The sequence below is a fragment of the Podarcis raffonei genome, chromosome 15 (genome assembly GCF_027172205.1).
Source record: "Podarcis raffonei isolate rPodRaf1 chromosome 15, rPodRaf1.pri, whole genome shotgun sequence".
Taxonomy (NCBI): domain Eukaryota; kingdom Metazoa; phylum Chordata; class Lepidosauria; order Squamata; family Lacertidae; genus Podarcis; species Podarcis raffonei.
Window position 1 is genome coordinate 29,343,703 of NC_070616.1, and position 20,398 is coordinate 29,364,100.

General features: G+C 52.6%; 3 protein-coding genes across 8 annotated transcripts in view; all 3 read right to left on the reverse strand.

Annotated features, from left to right (window-relative positions):
* Nucleotides 1-416: 416 nt before the first annotated feature.
* On the reverse strand, nt 417-4,844 carry TMEM25 (transmembrane protein 25). Of its 5 annotated transcripts, none has more exons than XM_053366459.1 (8): nt 4,446-4,837; nt 4,023-4,352; nt 3,493-3,783; nt 3,086-3,217; nt 2,973-3,003; nt 2,521-2,621; nt 2,334-2,420; nt 417-971 (listed from the first exon to the last, which is right to left on the reverse strand). In XM_053366459.1, the coding sequence occupies exons 1-8, from the start codon at nt 4,498-4,500 to the stop codon at nt 898-900; spliced, it is 1,101 nt and encodes a 366-aa protein (XP_053222434.1). In that variant the 5' UTR covers nt 4,501-4,837; the 3' UTR covers nt 417-897. The 5 variants fall into 5 exon arrangements, with proteins under 5 accessions (XP_053222434.1, XP_053222438.1, XP_053222435.1 ...); XM_053366463.1 differs by having other exon boundaries at nt 4,203-4,352; nt 4,446-4,836; XM_053366460.1 differs by lacking the exons at nt 2,973-3,003; nt 3,086-3,217 and having other exon boundaries at nt 3,435-3,783; nt 4,446-4,836.
* A 2,356-nt stretch (nt 4,845-7,200) lies between these two features.
* Nucleotides 7,201-9,476, reverse strand: TTC36 (tetratricopeptide repeat domain 36). Its single transcript, XM_053367267.1, has 3 exons — nt 9,182-9,476; nt 8,168-8,356; nt 7,201-7,649 (listed from the first exon to the last, which is right to left on the reverse strand). Exons 1-3 carry the CDS (start codon nt 9,288-9,290, stop codon nt 7,351-7,353), a joined length of 597 nt encoding a protein of 198 aa, XP_053223242.1. The 5' UTR covers nt 9,291-9,476; the 3' UTR covers nt 7,201-7,350.
* Nucleotides 9,477-11,551: 2,075 nt separating this feature from the next.
* The window catches only part of KMT2A (lysine methyltransferase 2A), a 46,967-nt gene continuing 38,120 nt past the window's right edge, over nt 11,552-20,398 (reverse strand). Inside the window, exons 28-36 of one of the 2 annotated variants that reach the window (XM_053367837.1) lie at nt 20,207-20,290; nt 19,575-19,639; nt 19,039-19,209; nt 18,695-18,769; nt 18,051-18,225; nt 17,418-17,525; nt 17,086-17,169; nt 16,557-16,686; nt 11,552-15,097 (exon numbers count right to left, since the gene is read on the reverse strand). In XM_053367837.1, the coding sequence (XP_053223812.1) occupies nt 14,822-15,097; nt 16,557-16,686; nt 17,086-17,169; nt 17,418-17,525; nt 18,051-18,225; nt 18,695-18,769; nt 19,039-19,209; nt 19,575-19,639; nt 20,207-20,290 (1,168 nt within the window). In that variant the 3' untranslated portion in view covers nt 11,552-14,821. Of the gene's footprint in view, nt 15,098-16,556; nt 16,687-17,085; nt 17,170-17,398; nt 17,526-18,050; nt 18,226-18,694; nt 18,770-19,038; nt 19,210-19,574; nt 19,640-20,206; nt 20,291-20,398 lie in introns of both variants that reach the window. The other variant, XM_053367838.1, reaches the window with a different exon arrangement.

A 20,398-nucleotide genomic window follows, 5' to 3' on the forward strand; every position in this document is an offset into this window, starting at 1 on the left:
CTACTTTGTCCTTGGAGGAGATTCACAGCTGTGGAGGGTAGGCTGGGGCTGCAGCCTGAGTTGTGGATGGACTCAGAACAATTTCAGAGTACTGTGGCTATTTGGGGCTCTTAGACTCTACTTACGTGCAGGATAAGCTCCAGATTTATTCCCCTGTTGTAGTGTACAGGGACTGCCTGTATAAAGAGTTCAGAATCCAAATGCAACAAGTCTTGAATGAGCAAGGAGCCTTTTCCTCCCTTAAAGTGTCATTTACCAGCTCAGACACTGGCCAGCTCAGCCCATTGAGCATTGCCAAATCTGTTGGTGGTGAGCAGACACAATGTGTATTTCCTTCTGAGCCCTGCCTCTTTTGCCTGGGCTTAGGCTTTGGTTCCCTCCATTGGCTTTCTGAAGGGGAAGGACAGGGACGGCACTTTGATCACAGGCATTTATTTGTAAAGTGCAGAAGCTATAAAGCAGCATGCTTCAGCTCAGTTGACAGCAGCAGCAGCAGCGCCGGGGCTTGCCAGTTTCCCGGTGGCCTGGCTGGCCCCCTTCATGCCAAGGAAGAGCCATCACATGCAGATTGAGCCATCCCTGAGGTTGGGAAGAGGAAGGAGTGGGCCAACCGATGGCTATAGTGGGAGGGACGTTCTTCAGGGGAACACTAGTCACTTGGTGGGCCTAGAGATGTACTGCAGCTTGGGGTGGGGTGGGGGCAGCCCTTGGCAGCTGCAGGTCTTCCTTGGACCACAGTCATCAATATCCTCCTTTCAGGCACTGGGGCCCCACACATGGGATCTTGCTTTAGAGGTGCAAGGCCCCATCCCTGCAGTTCAAGCTGCCTTGGAAGTCCGCCTCCTCAGGACTTCCGCTGCTGCTCTTCACGCCTGCTGGTGGGTGCAGCAACAGCCGTCACAGCCAGATCTCATCACTGCTCATGCTGGAAGCTCTGTAGATGTATCCAACCATAGGGTATCGGCCAAAACCTGCAGGGCCAGAGAAACTGAATTGGGCTACTGACAGATAGGCAACCCCAGCACGTATTGTTTGAGAGGCCAGATTTCAGTTTCTTTGGCCTTTTTGTTAAGAAAGGGCTGAGTAGGTCTATCTGAATGGATGTAGGCAGTGTCTTGTAAGCCAGAGTGTGGGGAGAGCCAAACAGCACTTGCAAGACTCAAAACCGGTGGTTCAGGGCCCTCCCTATGAGCATAATCCAGCCAAAAAGGTCATCCTGTCTAACTGGGGAAGAAGGCTACAGCTGTCATCGTTTGGCCCAAACCCTGGTATATGAACTTTGCTTCTGAATGCCAAAGTTCCATTTACCTATTCCAAGGAATTGCCACTGATAAGACTTCAGAAACTTGCCATCTTTTTAAAGCAGTGGATCCCAAAGTGCAAGTCTAAACTGATGTGATATGGCAACCCCTTGATTTACATCACATGAATTTTGGGCCTTAAAAGTCTTCTCTGCCACCAGAGTGGTTCCCAAGTGTTAAAAATGAAAGACTCGAGTCTTTCTGATGTTAGAAGTGTTAACACAGGACTATAAAACATCAAGAAATAGAAAAGCTGCAAGAGCTATTCTTCATACTGGTTAAGGATTACCAGCAATGGTTATTTTGTGTTTGCTTATAAAGCCTGAGACCCACTTGCAGACTTCACAACCCATAGGTAGGGAAACATTTTAAATTGATAATTCATTATGTGTTGTATGAAAATGGCCTTTACCTCTATCCTGAAGCTCCCGCTAATCAGATTCATTGGCTAACGTGTTATGAATAACCCCACCACTTTTGTCATAACAGGCATACTTGTGTACACCTCTGTTATGAACCCTCATCTCCTTGACTAAAAAGCCCCTGACTTTGTACTTTTTGTCATAAGAGAGCTACTCCAGCCCTCAATAATCTTCTGAACGTTTTCCAGCTCCTCAATTACCTTCTCTGAGATGAGGTGAGCAGAAATGGATGCTCTATTTTTATGTATTTATGGATTTGTATATAGAGATGCTATAATGCTGGCTGTTTTGATTTCAATTCCTTTCCTAACAACCTTTCAGGGAATTTGCCATTTTCATTTTCTAGTCACTGTGCACTAAAGATCTCTTTCCTAGTTAAGTCAAAACATAATTTTTAAAATGGTCGTTCTTTTGTCTGACCCAGCTCTTCAGATACCTCCCCAGAAGAAAGCATCTCTTGGGGGGGGGGAGGCATCTGCCCAATATCTGGTGCAGCTTCCCTTAGCCCAAACGTGCCTCATTAAAACAAAATAAAACTGGCGTTCAGTAAAGAGGGCAAACTGAACCCCTAGCTGTAGAGAGCAGCCACCTCCCAGCCCTCGCTTCTTACCTCTTTCTACAAGGGCGAAGTTGTTCTCTGGCTCAGAGCGGCCCTCTTCCTCCTGTTCCACTGCAGCTCCTTCCATCCTGACCTTGGCTGTAGAGGAAAGTGGTGTGGGGCTGGGGCCTTTCAATGCCTCCCCCCTCAAATACCTCCCAGCCCCAGGGTGAGACCTTCAGGCCCCTTTTCACCCTACCTTTGGTCTCGGGGGTGAGGTCGTTGAGCTGTAGGTTGGAAGGGAGTGACATATTTGCCCGGGGAAGCCGTGCAGCCATTGGCCTCAGGTTGTTGGAGTCACTGTGGTGAGAGCAGAAGAACCCATTGGACTAGGCTTCATCTCTTTCCCCAAGTCAACTCAAGGCAGATCTGAGACCACATTCTTTCAGATTCTCCACCCTGCTCCTGGTTCTCTGGGCTGTTCCAGTGAAGACTGGCTGGCACCCTTCCAACTCGGTTCCTTTGCCACCAGGACTAGACTGTGGTCTCCTTGTGGCTAGTGCCTAGCAAACTGGGCCGCTCTCTTACTGCCAGGGTCCCAGTGCAGTGTCCATACAGACAACAACGACAGGGGAAGGCAGGGAGCAAGCAAAGCATTTTTACCCCAAACTCAGTCCCGCTAGAAGAGGAGCCTGCGGCTGGGAAGGTTACCTCAGAGGCAGCGGCGCTGGTGGGGCAAGTCCTGCAGGGTGAAGAAAGAGAATTGGGGAGGGCCAGTCCTGGCAGGGGGAGGCAGAATCCTGCTTGGCTTCCCCTGCACCTACCTGCCGCCTTCTTGCCCTGCCGGTAGATGGCACAGCTGATGAGACCACCAAGGGCTAGGACAGTTGCCAGGGCCGCCACACACCCCACCACAAGCACCAGAAGGGAGAGCTCAATGCGGGTGTCCAGGAAACCTGAGGAGACCAGAATTGCCTGTCAGGGCTCTCCGAGTGTCTGCCACCTTCCAGCTCTGCATCCTGAGGCCTTGCCTGGTATGGGGTAAAGGGAGAGTCTCTCCCCCAGACTCTCAGACCAGTTATTGGGCAGGCTGTGCCATGCAGGGCACTTGTCCCAAGGACTCACTGCAGTGGGGGCTGACCCAAGCAGAAAAGGGGAGGACATGTTACTTACTTATTGGGCCCGTCATGCAACCAGGACCCCCAACCGACGGTGACATCCCAACCCCTACCGGGCAGCGGAATAGAGGAGTTGATGATGCCCACATCATTGGAGGCGCTGAAGGAGAAGTTCTGGGCACGGCTGCTGAGCTGAACTTGCACGGTGTGGTTGGTGAGCCAGGGGTAGGTTTTGGTGTCCACAATGAGGAAGTTGGAGGTGTTCACCATCACCTGCCCATCCTGGTCCACCCAAGTGATGTTGGCAGGGGGGTTGGCTTGGACCAACACAAAGAGCACCAGGAGGAGGCCCGGCTCCCTCGCCTCTTCATAATGGGCATCCATCTTCACGATTTCTGGTTTAACTGTTTTTGGGAGACACAAAACCAGACAGTGTACCCCTAGGCACGCCTGCAAAGCGCTGTCTTGAAGCAGGAGGTCTCCAGGATGGGGGGGACAGAAGGATAAGGTGGAGGTGACACCTCGCCAGATTCATGGGAGGTAGGAAGCCCCGGTTGCAGGGCTGAGCTTGGAAGTGGCTGGGCATTTCCAGGCGCCATCCATCAGTCGCTCACCCACCCACCAGCCCGGGAGCCCCGCTCACACTGCACGTTGAGGAGCACGGAGGCGTTGGAGACGTGACCCGTGGCCGGGTCGGTGGCGGAGCAGTTGAGCTGGCGATCCAGGCGCCGCGCTGTCACCACGAAGGTGCTGCTGCTGCTCTCCTCGAAGGCGCCGCCGTTGCCACTGCCACTGCCGCCGTCGCCCGTGGCCAGGAACCTACCGGAACCGCTGGTCTCCTGCCGCTCGCCGTTGAGGTACCAGGCCAGGCTGGGCGCCGCGGAAAGGCAGGTGAAGGCCCGTCTCTCCGCCTCCTGCAGGCTGCTGAACGACAGCGCCCGCCCGTCGATGGTGGTCTCGGGCTCGGCCAGGCCTGCGCAGAGCAGAGCAGAGCACAACTTAGCCGGCTCGAGGGGGCGAGCAGCCATAGCCCGGGACCCCTCGGTGAAGCGCGCACCCTTCTCACCTGGCGGGGGGAGCAGCAGCAGCAGCAGGGCGGACAGGGGGCTGCCGGGCGCCATACGCCTCCTTGGCCGCCGGCCGGGCAGCAGGCAGGCGCTGCGAGGAGACGACCTTGATGGGCTCCAGCCGGCAGGACGCGGGGCCCGCTGTGTTCTGACTCCCCACACTGCGGAGCCTGCGCCGCGCAGCCCGGTCCCGTCGAGGCTGCAATGATTGGCCGGCAAGAGCCGCCCGCCGCTCCGCCTCCTCCTTCACGTGGGCTCCTTGGCAATCCCGGTCTGGATCCTTCGCTCCGCCGTGTGTGCGGGAGGCAGCGGCGGGAGCCTCACCTTCTTCTTGGCCGACGACCACGCTTCGCAGGCGGGCAGAAGAGATTTGCTTCGTAGCAAACCCTCGAGGGCAAAATGGGCTGTCGGCCGCGAGCTTTTCCAGAGAACGGGGAGGGGGAGGCGCCTCTGCTGACTGCCTCCCCCTCCACTGGCCCCGATCCGCTGCATGACGAAGAGGTGCTCTGCCAGAGCTGTCTGGCTCCTCCTTATTCCAAAGCAGTCTATCCCTGACATTCTTGCATTGCAGGGGGTTGGACTAGATGACCCTCGGGTGTCCCTTCCAACTCTACAATTCTTTGACTCCTGAGCTCCAGTGGCGTAGCGTGGGGGGTGCAGGGGGGGCCGGGTCGCACCGGGCGCAACATCTGGGGGTTAGGGGGCGCAAATCCACGGGTTAGGGGGCGCAAATCCACGGGCTAGGGGGCGCAAATTACTTGCCTTGCCCCGGGTGCTGACAACCCACGCTACGCCACTGCTGAGCTCACCCCGCCAGCGAAAGCTTTTGGCTTTCAGTTCTTTTGAGTTCCCACAGGCATCAGGAAGGCCACCTTTGGAGTTTAAGACTGGTGATTCTGAGAAGTGATAGGGTTTATGAGTGCTTTATTAGTGTGTAAAGCAGAACTTGGCCACATGAGTGTGTTCGGGGCAGGTCATCTTCTGCCATCAGGACTCCTAGATCTTTCCTGGTTAGTTCAGACCCCCTTAGCAGGTCTGTGAAACTTGGATTATTATTTTTCAATCCATTGTGCATCACTTTATACTTACTTATACAGAATTGCATTTCCCATTTTACTGCTCATTCAATCAATTTGGAGAGATCCCTTTGCGCAGATCTCGTGTGTTGTGAGGCCACACCAAGTGGGTCACAGAGAGGCTGGATTCCAGCTTAGGCTGAGCAGACGAAAAGGAGCATTGCATGTGTGTCTGGACTAGGTCTACTTCTGGATGAGACACCCATTTTATCAATTTCTACAAGTGCTCTGATGTGGCAGGAGAAAGGCACGAGCCAATTTTTAATACGATACATATTTCTGTCCAGTCACATGCCTGTTCCTTTCTCCTGCCACACTGCAGCACTGGTTTTCATTTAGTAGTAATGCTAAGGCAACACTATGTATATTGCCCTGTTAATTGCCATTTTAGAATTAACAGCATGCACTATTAGCAATATTAAGTATAAATTAAAAGTGAAAGTGGGTCCCATGTTGCAGCTTGGGACTCAGAGGAGGGTCTTGGGTCTGGATCTGTTGAACAACACTGCTTTAGAACTCCTCCTACTCCCTGCATAGTAATGTTGTGACTTGTATTGGTTTCCACCAGTTTTCCAGGAGCAGATAAACAAACAGGCTTGTAATTTCCCAGATCCCTTTTGAATCCCTTTCTAAAAGTTGGTGCTACATTGACCGCTTTCCAGTTCTCAGGTAGGAAAGCTCATCTTAGGAACGAGCTACGTATTGTTTCTCAATCTGAACAATTAATACAACATAAAATTACAATTTTGTCACAGAGATCTTTATTAAGAAACAGTGGCGTAGCGTGGGGGGTGCCAGGGGTGCCGGCCGCACCGGGCGCAACATCTGGGGGGGCGCGAGTCCAGAGGGAAGGGACAAGTTCCTTCCTCCGCCGGGCTCCCCGTCGCCACCGCCAGCCTTGCGCCCTAGCGCGCGCGCCGCCCCCCGCCGCCGCTGCGGCTGTGCTCCACTCACTGCTCGCAGGAGGAGCAGCCGCTGCAGCAGCGCCGACGCCGCCACCGACGCCTGGCCGGGCGCGGGCAGCCTCCGCACCCCGATGCCGATGCCGACGCCATCCCCTCGGCCCAGCCACAGGTGGCGGCTGCTTCTGCCGACTGGGAGGGAGGAGAGCTCCGAGGGGCCTCGACGCGCCCTGCGCTCCCCAAAACCCTCCGAGAGGAAGCCGGCGGGCGGGCGAGGGTCTCCCGGCGGAAGGGGGCGCCGCTGGCTCCGGCTCTCAGCGCAAGTCTCAGCCGCGGGGGGGGGGGGGCGAGGACGGAGCGCGGCTGGAAGCCCCCGGACCCGGCCGGGAGGAGGAGAGGCGCTCGCCAAGCCCGGATCTGGAGCGCCTCGGAGCGCGGGCTCCACCTACAGCCCAAGGAGAGGAGGGGGCGGGGAGGCGCCCGAGGGGAGGGGGCTTCGGCTGCCTCGGCCCGGGGGCTCCGCAAATAATAAATTTAATAAATTCCTGCTGAGCCTTTGGGGGGGGTCCTTGGCTCCTTCGCTCGCCCCCAGCCCCAGTGGCATAGCGTGGGGGGGTGCAGGGGGGCCGGCCGCACCGGCCACAACATCTGGGGGGGCGCTCGCACTCGAGTGCTAAAATCCACGGGTTAGGGGGCGCAAATTACTTGCCTTGCCCCATGTGCTGACAACCCACGCTACGCCACTGTTAAGAAAGAAACAAAGGTTATTACAAAGGTTTTTCAGGGTGCTTAATTTGCATAGTTTATTCCGGACCGTAACCAGATGGAACATTGTTTTTATATTATCTTTGGAGCTTGAAAGGTGGGGAGTAGCACCCCCAGCTTGTCTTTGGGAGAGGAATTGCAGGCTGAGCCCTCGTTTGTCCTTAGCGACACACTTTCTCCCCGGAGGAAGCCTCCGTCTGGGGCTCTTTGCTTGGCCCCCTCAGTTTCTTTATCATTTCGGAGAGCATCTGATTGCAGAGGGCTGCGTACGGATTCATCAGGACCAGCTGACGACGGGCAAAGGCACTGCCCAGTCTGGCCGCTTGCTCAAAGTCCCTATGGGCCTCTTGCTCGTGGCCTTGCAAGCGCTGGATCAGCCCTCGCTGCACAAACGCCTGGCAGGCTACACGGCCAACGCCCCTGCTAAGCTGCAGTGCCATACCCAGGTCCTCCAGGGCACCTGACGGGTAGAGAAGAAATACATGCAAATGATGGAGGGGAATGCCATGGAACCTGCCTTGTGAATCATAGCAGAGATATTGCAGAAGGGGAAGCGGCAGCAGCTGTGCCCACACAGTGGCACCATCTTCAGCATGGACAGAGTTGAAATGGAAAGCAGTTGTTTTATTAAGATTGGGGATTGTTTTCAGTGGTTTGGGTTCCACTTTAGGTAGCAGGTTCTTAGCTCAGAGCTTTGATTCTTGGGGCCTTGTAGGGCTGGCTGTGGCATGGGGAGATGCCCTAGTAGGTGGGTTCCCATGCAAGCAGAAGCACCAATATTGAGCCCAGAGAACAGCTGATGGGAAGGTCTCTGAAAAGCCCTTGAAGAGGACAAGGGACGTGGTGTTCCCTGTCCAGGGGGTTTGCTCAGTCCTTCTTTTGCTAGGCTCAGGCTACACAGCAGACATGGTGCCTGTCCCAGGCAGAGGGCCCCCATCCTCTGTGTCAATGCAGAAGAGCACTGCCTTGCTCACTTACTTGCTGTGTTGCCCTTGAGGCGGAAGGCCTGGGCCCGGTTGTTGTAGGCTGCGGCTCGCTCAGGAAGCAGCTGAATGGCCCGGTCAAATCTCTCCAAGGCCTTCTGCAGGTCTCCAGCTTCGGCAGCTTCAATGCCCTGGATCTCTAGCTGAGTGGCTTGTTCCAGGAGCGCCGGGTCAAAGGTTGCTTCTGTCTCATTATGAGGAGAAGCACAGTTTTGTTAATAGCTCCAGGTCAAGGGCGGGGGGACAGAAGACAGCTAGACTATAAAGGTATGCACCCCCCCCCATTCTACAGCCACTGGAGCTTCCACTGGCCTCCAATCCAGTGCTAATTACACGGCTGACTACATCACAACTGCTAAAATGCAGCAGCTCAAGAGAGCCCAGAAATTTCTGAGGACAAGGGGACAGAAAGCCTGTGGGGAAAAGCCCACCCACCTCCAGGGCAAAGTGCAATGAATTGTGGTCAGGTGACGATCAGAGGTCAGGCTGCACCACCATGGACGTGAAGCCTGCAGAAAAAGGCTGGCAGGTTTCTGAAAGCAGCCTCCCCCCCACTGCAGACCAGGGGTGCCAACTTGAATAAAATATTTGGGATGCAGGTATAAACCCCAAGCCACCATAATCGATCATAAGACATGGTGCACACACATAATTTGAATGGCAACGCCCATCAAATTTTGGGGCCCCCAGACCCCTTAAATATTTTATTGGGGGGTGTCGAAGGGACCTCGGCCCCTAGGAGTTGGCTCCTATGCTGCTGATGGTGAGGGAGAGGCCCTCTCTTCCAGGGCTATGATATGAGAGCCTTGTAAAGGTCTCCTTAATGAAAAACAGAGGGATTTGCTGCTACTCCAATTACACAGAGATGGGAAGGTGGGGCTTTCCCCTTTGCAGCCCCCCACCATCCTTGAACCTCCACTTCTTGGCAGTTTGAAGCTGCTCTGATGCCTCCAGGAGAGACAGGAAAGTCCCTCTCCCCTGCCCCATCTCATGCAGAAGCCAAACTCACCTTCTCCATTGAGGGTCTCCTGCTCCTCCAGCTCATCAGAGAGGTCGCCAAAAGGGGCGTTGGGGTGGAATATGCTGTGCAAAACTGCCCTGTCGTGTGCTCTTGCCATGTCGGCTCCTGCGGATGAGATCTTGAGTGACCTGGGGAGAGCAAGTGGGGGTGAGAGAGAGAGGGGCTGGCTTACCAAGCAGCCAATAGCAATGGGGGAGGAGATGGGGCAATGCCCTGCTGCTGCGTCTAGGTCTAAGTGGGTGCTATTGCTAGAGCTGAAACAGGGAAGTTTTTTGACCCCCAAGCACACTCCCAGGGCTGGGGGAGGAGCAAGAAGGGCGGGAACTAACACAGTGCAGGAATAACAAAAAAGGGAGAGGGAGCACACATACCTCCAGCCAGCCCAGATGCTCTGTCCCAGAGTTCCTAGCATCACCGGTGGAACAGCAGGGCTGGAGAAAAGTCGACCCAGCCGCTTTCCCTGCTGCAGTAAAGACCAAATTTTCCTAACAGGCTTTGGGGGATTCCTGTAGCTAATCCGGATTACATTTGCTACTGTTTTGAGTCCCACGTTTTACTATGCTGTGTTACGGAGCAGTTCAAACCACGAATCTGCTAGACTGGAAGGGCCTAGGATGCAGTGCAACTGCCCTCCACAGCAGAGGGGAGCCCATGCTGCTGGGAATCTGCTGCTGCCAGAAGTTCATCTGTCCACTAATGGGCAGCTTGGTGGATGAAGGTCAGAACTGCCACTGATCCGCCTGGCAAAAAAGGGGCATGTTAGAGGGAGGCCAGCTGGCTGCCATATATATGTAACCCCTGCTCAAGGCTGCAACTACGCCTGGATGCTATGCCTGCCAAAGGGGCAGTGCACAGGGACATGTGCCATGGGAAACAATGGGCTCAAGCTAATCTGGGAAAATCAGCTCCTTGCCCCACTCACCGGCTACCCTTATGGTGGCATGAGAGCGCTCTCCAGATGTGGAACCATGCAGGTGATCAGTGCTTGGCAGGATATAAACCACACCTGTGCCAGCCACAATTATTGTTTCTCTTGTGCAGTGACACTATGCCAGCTGCACTTCTCTTGCGAGGACTTTTGAGCTTGGGATGCATTCCTTGAAATGCTACTCTTCCCATGCACAAGGCCAGGTAAAAGAGCGAGCAGTCTCAACACATGGATGAGACAGTGGTGTCAGGAGGCAGGGCATGGATTTGCAAGATGCCAAGGGACATGGGTGGCGCTGTGGTCTAAACCACAGAGCCTAGGGCTTGCGGATCGGAAGGTCTGCAGTTTGAATCCCTGTGACGGGGTGAGCTCCCGTTGTTCAGTCCCAGCTCCTGTCCACCTAGCAGTTCAAAAGCACGTCAAGTGCAAGTAGATAAATAGGTACTGCTCTGGCGGGAAGGTAAATGGCGTTTCTGTGTGCTGCTCTGGTTCGCCAGAAGCGGCTTACTCATGCTAGCCACATGACCTAGAAGCTGTCTGCAGACAAACGGGCTCCCTCAGCCTATAAAGCGAGATGAGCGTGCAACCCCCGAGTCATCCATGACTGGACCCAACTGTCAGGGGTACCTTTACCTTTATGGGACTTTTGGGGACAAGCTGGACCAATGCAAAAGGGATGGGCTCCACCTGAACCAGTTTGCTGGCACCTAAAATGAAAAGGGTGCAGAGCAGCTTTTAAACTCCTAGTCAATGATGGCTGTGTACTACTTCCAGAATCGGAAGCAGCCTGCCTCTGCACATCAGTTTCTGTGTACCAATGGTAGGGATACCCTTTACACTTGGATCTTCACTGTGGGCTTCCCTTTGGGGCATCTGCTCAGCCTCTGTGAGAAGAGGATGCTGGACTAGATGGGCCTTTATTTGAATTAAGCAGTATTGTTTTTATGAGGCATCTCTTTCCCCACAAGGTTTCCCTTTTGCTTCTGGACAAGGAAGTGTGTTAAGACTGTTGCAGCACTTTCACCTTGCAGAATATCAGATATACAGTCGTCCTCCGAAGTCGAACAGAATCCATTCCGGAAGACCATTCGACTTCCAAAATGTTTAGGAACCAAGGCACAGCTTCTGATTGGCTGCAGGACGTTCGGGTTCCAAAGAACGTTTGCAAACCAGAACAATCATTTCCAGGTTTGCGGTGTTCAGGAGCCAAAACATTCATCTTGAAAGGCGTTCAAGTTCAAGTATGACTGTATTGCAACAAGGAAAGAATCCCAAGAGGTGAAGTAAATGGTCTTACCTTGTGTTTGTATGGTGCAGCCTAGAAGAAGTGGGTTCTTTTTTATTGTTTCTTGAGAGCTATATACAAACTAGCCCCCCTCCCCTGCTGAAAACCTCCACAGCCTTGATCAATAAATGAAAGCACCATCCTCTGAAGCAATAAACTTGACATGTTTATTAATTAAACTATCACTTAAATAAAAAAGTGCATAGAAAATAAACATGTTTAAAAACTCCTTTTTTTGTACAACTATATACACTTGTTTTTACATTCAGTCTTTCATGGAACTTTTCAGTCATTTCTTGAACTACTGAAAGTACTTCCTTCATCCCTGTGACGATGACAGGGAATTAACACTGATGCAGCACGAGAGACGCGTTTCCTCTTTTTAAAGAAAACAAACAAACAAACAAAAACCCAAACAATCTGGAAGAACACAAGAAATAAAACGAAGAGAGAGAGAGATTGGTTTTACATGATAAGTTGCTTTTTCTCTGGAACAAAACCCTGTTTGCGTAGCTTTTGCACGGTTTGAGACAATTATTCACTACCTTGAGCTATTAAAAGACGGCTACGTTGAATCAAAGGAACATCACGAGCACAGTTCTCGGCTGAGAGGCAAAGCTGCAGGACCTTGTTAAGGTACCAGGAAAGGAGATGATGTCGTTTTGGTACCTCAACAATCAGAACCCAGGAGGAGGCAGCGAAGGCGGCAAGAAACAAGTTGTACAAGAACTGACTGTTAACACTGAAGGTCAGGAGAATTCATAGCCAAGCCCCCAACAGCTTCCTGGGGGTTTGCATGCAGGCAGACTGAGCCAGAGCATCCACCCCTCCACCCCCCCCCCCCGGTCCCTTACCCAGTCCTCCTTGGAGGAGGGAGACGTCAACTGGCCCCGAAGCCTCTGGCTTGCTGGTTTTCCTGCCTTTTGAGCAACTGGAACACAACTCTTATCTATAGTGTTAAAGAGAATTCAAAGCCAGGCTTCAAGACATGGTGCAGTACGATATTTGTTCCTATATATACCATATTTATAGTTATAAAAACTTGCAGGTGTGTGGGAGGAGGAGATGGTGGAGGGGAGGAGGATGGAGCAGCAATCTGGGTGAGAACGACATGATTCTGCACAAAGAACAAGAACCCGGTATTGCTTCGCAAGGGAGGACAATGAAGAGAAGATTATTATACCCCAGCCCTTTGCAGTGACCCGCTTTTCCTTTAAAAAAATAAACACCTTAAAGGTTTGACTCTTAGTATTCTCAGGTATCATGATCTCTGTCAGTCCTTAGAAATTATACATTCATATTGCCAGGAAGCCACGTGGAGCTCCTCCCTTTGCTCCACGGATCAGAGCCAACACAACTGGCCAAGACCCCAACCCTTCCTTCTCTCCGTTCCTGCTGGTCTCCCCATGGAGCCCCGGCACAGTGGCATGCATGCCTTCTTCCCTTGGGTTACTGGCCATAGTGGCTGCCTGCTGCTGAGCTCAGTCAGAACAGGGTTTAGCAGCAGCAACAGCAGCAGCAAATGTCAGTGAGCTTGGACCCCAGTCCAGCTCTGCCCTGAGCCACATGCTTGTGCTCCTCCTCCTCCTCCTGTTCCTTGCTTGGAACTTCCTTGTGGAAGAGAGGAAGAAGCAAGGGACGGAACTCTCTTTTGACCTGGCAGCTACTGGCCCAGGGCTTTGGTAGCAGCAGGGGACACGCAAATTATGTTCCTCTTTGGCCCACAGGATGTGGCAGCCTGGAACAGGAAAGCTGGAGGGCTACTCGATTCCCCAAAAACTCTGCCACATTCACCACAGGCAACCCAAACTTGGGTTTTGTGCCCCCCCAAATAGGAGAAATGGACACATGCCCTGTACCACTCCAGCTGGAGCAGAAGGCTTAGTAAGTGCTGGCCTGTCCTCCCCAGGCAACTGGAAGCTGGGCTGCAGGAGAGGCAAGATCTTCATAGGGAATGTGCTTGTTGGCCCAAAAGAAGCCTGGCTGCTGCTGCGGCTTTACTAGGCAACCATAGGAAGGTTTCCTTGCAGTTTCAGAGCCAAGGAAGTTTAATCTGGTGGCATGAGATGGAGCAGACCAGAAATGTTGGGTTACTGGGGTGTGGCGTGGTGGGATTTTGGCCTCTTCCCAAGAGAGAGGAAGGTCAGGGGGTCCCCTCTGTGCTGTACTCCCACCCCCATGTTAAAACCCAGCATCAATGCTGGGTTCAAACACCTCTTGCAGATGTGTGTGTATCTTCTCTCCCACAATGTGTAATTCGAGGCCCAGCCGAAGCTTCCAGAAAACTGGAAAGGTTCTCCCCGCTGCCCCCACTGCTCTCTAGAGGAAGGTTCAGACTGCAGGCCTGGCCAGCAACCTCCTAAAGCCCATCCTATTAAAATAATAAGGTCATTAAAAACTGATTCTTTTAAATTAGGATGACAACCACAATTGAAAAAATAGTTTCATAAGTGCTCTTCGCTATGAAGTGCTTCTCATAGAAAAATATACAAAATATATTTACATTTACAAAACCTTAAATACTAAACTGTAAACAGAAGAACCAAGTAAAATCCAATGACATAATAATTCAAGAGGGTGCAACTGAAGGAGGCTGAAAGGAAGTTGTGCTGCTTGTGTTTGCTTTTAAACGGGCACATGATCCCACTAGGGAGATCCATCACCTTTTGGGTCCCCCAATCTTGGACCAGGGAACCCACAGCCTCTAGCTCACTGGGAGTGTTGGCATTCCCTGCCTTTTCCTATGTCAGAGAGCAGCTGGTAGGGAAGGAAATGTTATCAGCTGCTGTAGGCTGGTGCTCAGAGAGGCGCCAGGCCCACTGCCTGTGGGGCTCAGTTTCCTCTGGAGTCCCAACTGGAGGGCAGATGCAGGGCAGGGAGAGGGCTCTAGGGACTGAATGCCTGGCAGGACAGCCTGCTTCCTAGGGCAGGGAGTCCACCTTGGCTGCACTTCTAACCTAACCTCATCCAAAGCGCATGGAAGCCCTCAGTCCGCATTGCTTGCCTGCTCAAATACTGATGAGCTATTCCTCGACAAGTCATGGGAATTTCAGGGAACAGCAACCAGAGGCAAGACACAAGGGCAGCTCACGGAGACCTGCAGGCCATGTCTCCAAATCTGAGGAGGCAAGGGCCCACCAAAGTGTGCGGGAAGGGAAGCCCCACCTCTCAAGGCAGTCCTTGGCTGCTGCAGCAGCCCAACACTCCAGCAGTTTTCCTTGCAAGACGGGACAACAAAGTCCATCATCTGGGCAGGACCTTTCACAAAGCCAAGGAGGCAGCAAATACCAGGCCTCGGCCACCTGCTGCCTGGCTTGACCCACTTGCCATGGGAGGGCCACCCCACCCACCCCACCTTCCACACGCCTGAAACTGGCGGAGCCCAACCCCTACGACAGCCAGGTCAGGTCAGCGTTCAGTTGAGGAACCGGCGGCATTTCTTGGCACCGCAATTGCAGGGCAGCTTGTTGCTGGCGTCTTCGATAGGGAACTTGTAGTCGTAGGTTAGCTCCTCGCCGCGGTAGATCTTGCGCATGGCAAATATGACTATGTGCTTCTGCCCATCAATATTGATGACTCGGGAGTAGCAGTTGGGCTCACAGGAGTGGTTGATGAAGCGGGCTGCGTTTCCGTGCATGGTGGCGTCCACCACCTCAGAGTCATCAATGCGGAACATGTAGCAGCCGATGCCCTGGGCCAGGAGAGGAGGGGGCAGGGAGAGAGGATGGGCTGGTTTCAGGTCACAGGGCAGCACCACAGCTAACCCTTCAGACAAGACCAGCTGCAACATAAAAGCCAACCCATGCCTGTTCAACATGCCTTTTAAAAGGTTGCCAAAGGACGTGGCTCACACATGCCAGGGAGACTGACTGATGGGTGTCTGTATTTATTTGAGTCTGTGAAGTTTCTGTGAATTGTTACAGGTCTTTATTATAATGTATTCTTTATTTATGACTTATACTTTTGTTTTAAAAAGAAAGTTAGCCACTTGGAGATTTTTAAAGCAGAGGCTGGATGGCCATATGTCATGGAGGCCTTAGCTGAGATTTCTGCATTGCAGAGGGTTGGACTAGAGGACCCTCCCAACTCTACAATTCTATTTCTTTTTTGTGCTACAAGCATAAGAAAACTTCACTAATCATAATAGTACAACTGGAGGCCTCATTCCAATCAGGTTTTACATTTCAGCCTATGTCGTAAGAGTGCTGCTAAGGCTGGCAGCCTGATGGCTTTCCTGTCCAAACACGGAAAGGCTGAGCCTTTCCCCAAACCTGAGCCCAATAAGGCTCAAGGAGCCCCAAACCAGTTTCCTGAATAGGGAAGGCGGGAGCAGAGCCAGCTCCAGATCCCTGCATGAGGATTTGCTAGACACACTGGCAAAATCTGGGATGGAGAGCCACACCTTCTATGATGTGTGGGGGGGATACATGGCAAGAGCCCCACAACCCTTCTACCCTCTCTGCCCCAGCAATTGCCAGATCTTGCAGCAGCCCCTGCCTGCACCTGAGAAGGACCTGACTACCAGTTCCTAGGAAAATCAGGTACCAATCCTGTCACCTCAAGAGGCTCCTAGGACAAAATGTCCTCTCCTGATGGGAGAACAGGGGCCACTGCAAGGGAGGACTAGCTGCTCTCTGAGCCATCTTCTGCTTCCCTGTTTTCCTGAAGGCAATAGCAACAGAACCTCTCTCCTCAGCAACCCAGAATAGGATTACAGGCAAGCTGTCACTGTGCCTGCACTGGGAGCTGCACAGGAAGGAGGGGTCGCCCACCCACTAAGGGGTAAATGCAACCTAATTTACATAATCCTGCCTACTGAAGCAAGTGGGAGGGACAACCCAGCCGTGGATCCCCCTCCCTTCTGCAGGAAAATCAACCTCCTCTTGTGCAGCCACCACTTCTCATCCCTCTTTTGCTTCCAAGGCTTAAGTGCTGGCACTTGCCTTACGTAAGGAGGAACTGCTCAAGTGCTGGCAGGGTAACCTCTGCACTGTGCATTCTGACCAAAGAACCCAGGGCCTGCTTTTCCCAGTGCTTTACTGAAGGCCTAGGCAGCCCTTGTCCTCACTCAGGAGAACCTCAGGGCCCCTGTGGCCAGCACTCATGACCAGCTGGGTTTCAGCAGTGCCTCCGCTGTTGCTAAGGCTTACCTTGCTGTCGTAGTACTTCTCACGCTTGTCAGTTAGGATGGAACGGATCACGTTGCCGGCATACTCGATCACCATCTCTCCTGCATCGATGTTTCTTTTGCAGAACAGGCCCCGGCCGTGGATAGGAGACCTGCCAAGGAGGAACACAGAGCGCAGCCACGGGTGTTAGGTGCTGCAACCATAGAGGTAGCAAGCCTCACCCTGAACATGGAGGCAGGCAGGCAGGCAGGCAGGCAGGCAACCCAGCTAGGAGCAGATCTGTCCACATGACCTGGGAGAGTCGTTCCAGGCACTTTCTCATTGCTGTTCTGCTAAGCCCTGCTGGCTTAGGCTGTTCTACCCTCCCCATCGTTTATCCTGCTAAGGTGGCCTCCACCTACCAACTGTGGCGGAGAGCAGGCGGTGGCGTGGCATCCAGCGAGGGCAGCTGTGATGGAACCCCACTGGGATCACGCTGCCGGGGGCAATGTGCTCCCCCTGCCCTCCTCTTCCTCCGCCAGTGGCTACCAACTGCCACCCACCTACCTACCTGTAGACACCAACTGCTTCCTTGGAGGTTTTCTTCAAGTGTCGGAACCGCATGGGCATGGGAAGGTCCATGCTGGTTGCCCTCCTGAAGAGAGGAGGAAAGAGGCTGCTTGAGAGCGTTCAACCAATGGGGCCTTTGAGCTGCCAAGCCCCACCTTGCTCCACAAGCCACTTTGCAGTGCCAACTGCTGAGAGGCTGGCTTATGGGGCAGCTGCAGGAGGCAAAATCTGCACCCCTTCCCCATTCTTTAGTTTCCCACCACTGCCGACGAGATCAAAAAGGAGCAGCCTTCTAGCCCTCCCCACCAACTCGCCTCCGCACCCGCTATGTACCGGGCAGACTTCAGCTGCACCTCCTCTTCCTCCTCATCGTTGGGGTTGTACTCTGGTGGCTGGCGGTGCTTAGAAGCCAGGAAATTGAACATGTCGAAGGCAGACTTCCTGCAATGCAGATCCAAGAGGCGTGAGACTGGCTCTCAGGGTTAACAGGCTGCCTTACAAGCCACACAATGCTCCTCTCTTCTCCAGGACAATGAGACATTCCCAGACCGGCTGCCAGAAGCCCACTAGGCTCTACACTGGCTCCCCATACTGTGTGGAGAAACTTCAAAGTGTCTGGTCTGAGCTAAAATCACAGCAGCCCCTTTGTAGAGCCTTCTGTGGGATTCTAGCAACCTTTTCCTCCCTGGGGGTAGAGATACTACTTCCATCATGTGACCCTCCTTGTCTTGGACAGTTGGGGCAGTTAACCCTTTCTTTCCCGGATTCCTCCTATATGCCAACTAGAGAGCACCTGGGCCCAAGTGTGTTCAATAATGACAGGCTATTCATGTGCCTCCCTCCCAAACTGATATTTGTACAAGAATTTATTTTCACTGTCTCTCCACAGAAAGCCTCACCCCCAAACCACTGAAGGATCTCTGAAGCAGGTGCTTTGGTTTTATGAGTGCAGAGTCTGCCACTGACCTGAGGTGCACTTCAGCTCTGGCAGAGCCATGGGGGTTCATGGGGGGCTCCTTGGCCTCCTCTGGCTTATGGAACCGGAACTTGTAGTTGTGGCAGTGCTTCGCTCCAGACAGCTGTTCTATCAGGAACACAACAGCATCGTGCAGAATTCCCAGCATCCTCAATCCGCTCACACCTGGAATAAGGAGAGAGTAGGCAGGGAAGGCAGCTTGCTGGTAGAAGAGGCTGTCCAGTGGCTCCCTTCAGTCCTCCTTGTAAGAAGAAGCCTGGTGGTGGTGGTGGCAACATGGCCCAACTTTTAGGCAAGAAGTAGCTCAAGAAACTGGTGGAGCATCTCAAATGGGCCCAAATCTCCATGGCTAGGCACAGGCTTAAATGACGCAAAGGGTGTCCCAAAAGAAGCACAAATCCCATTCTTTGTCCTTAAGCTGTTTGTGCAACCAAAGTACTGTATCCTAAGAAAACAGGGCATCCTGCGAGACTCTTTCTAGTGTTTATGTAGCACAAGGAAGCAGGCCCAGGTGGCAAAGTCCCTGCCTAGGTCTTGGCCTACAGGACAGCAGTGACATTCAAGGCACTTTCTTACTGTCTTCCTATCCATGCAAGGGGTTTGGAATTTCCAACCCTGCTGCTGCCTTTCTTACCTGCGAAGGATAGCTGCTTCAAGCGGGCATTGGAACGAGCCTCCTGAACCTTGTCAGTCAGGGATTGCCAGGCCTCTGAGATGAAGATAAACAAGAAATGATTCAGTGGAAGGGAGGAGTGTCCCAGAAAAGCTTCCCTTTTGCTCCTTTTTAAACCGTAAAATTCACAATTGCTGCCAGGTGGCTCTGCATTCCTGCAAACTTCACGCAGGGCTATCCCTGCAGCACTTGGAAAGGTGCAAAGCAGTTAAAGGTGACCTTTGTAAGATGAGCACAGCGAAAATGCATCTAACCCCAAAGCAGCTGCATCAGATGTCACCTGCCCCACCTGCCCCATTTCCCACCTTCAATACTTTCAGCACAGATCTGAAATCCATCATCGCTTGAGATCTCAAAGATCAATCCTTTCTTGGGCTTCTTCTCAGCGAGGCTCTCCTTTCTCTTCCGCTCTTGCTGCAACCAGAACATGAGTGGGGAGCTGAAAGTGCTCTCTTCATCCTCAGAAGCTCTGGAGTCTGGAAGGAAAACAAGATCTTCTTACCTCCAAAATTTCTTGGCAAAGCCGAAGCCACAAAATAATGAACATTAAGAATGTAGGGAAAGGCTCTCATGAACTAAGAGAGCTGCCAAGGGCTCTCTCAAGCAGGGCTGTCATACAAGGAGAATCATAGGGCAAGCTTACAACTGGGAGTAATAATAGTAATTTTATTACTGATACCCTGCCCATATGGCTGGGTTTTCCCAGCCACACTGGGCGGCTTCCAGCAAGGTATAAAAACATAACAAAACAAAAAATTATTTTGAAGATATATGTGTCTTTCCAAATGGAACATCTGTGAATTGGTGCTCAGTTTGTACTTGAGGTCGATGGACAACATACCTGTGGGCTCTTGCTCACTTGCAGTGCTCTGTGCTGTCTGTGATTCTGGAACAGATGCCGTTTGCCTGTGGAGAGAAGCACAGCTGGCAACAATGCAAGAATCCACTCCTGTTTCAACAACTGAAGCCTTTTAGGAGTTTTGATTCCCCAGCAGATGCCAAAGGGAGAAGCTAAACAAAACACTCTGAGCCGTGAGTCTCCACTGGATGGAGAGGCCTGCTACTTATAATACGTTTGGCTGAGTGGCAAGCACTCCAAAAAATGGACCAAGCCACAGCACAGCACTGCCCGTCCTTCTAAACAGTAGGGCAGGTGGAAAATTGGGGTGTTCAATGCAAAGAAGATCACTTGGAGCTTTCTGAGAGGGGTCTCCATGTTTTATGCAAGTAGAGAAAACTTAAAGCCTCTGAGGTCAGCAGTAGAGTGACCCTACCGTAGACTCTGGTTATCAATGTTTCATTGTTGGAACTGCCCAAAACATATTAAGAAGTATGGTTGCTTTCTTGGGGCAGAACAATGTTTGTGCAGCCAGGCACATGTGTACCTCTGCCTGCCAACATCCCTCCTGCCCCGCAAGCATACATCAAACACAGTCACTCTTGATGTGACCACAACCTGAGAGACTGCCTTACCTGTCTGCCACTTTGGGTGGGGGCTGCTCTACACTTGCGGCCCCTTCCTCTTCTTCCTCCATGTGCATCTTCAGGGTAGGAACCCTGGAACAGACAAGATTATTCAGGGATACTACAATGACTAGTCACAAGCCAGATAATGCTCCACTTGCAGCCAATGCAAGACTGACCTCTCTGGCTCTCCAAGAAGCA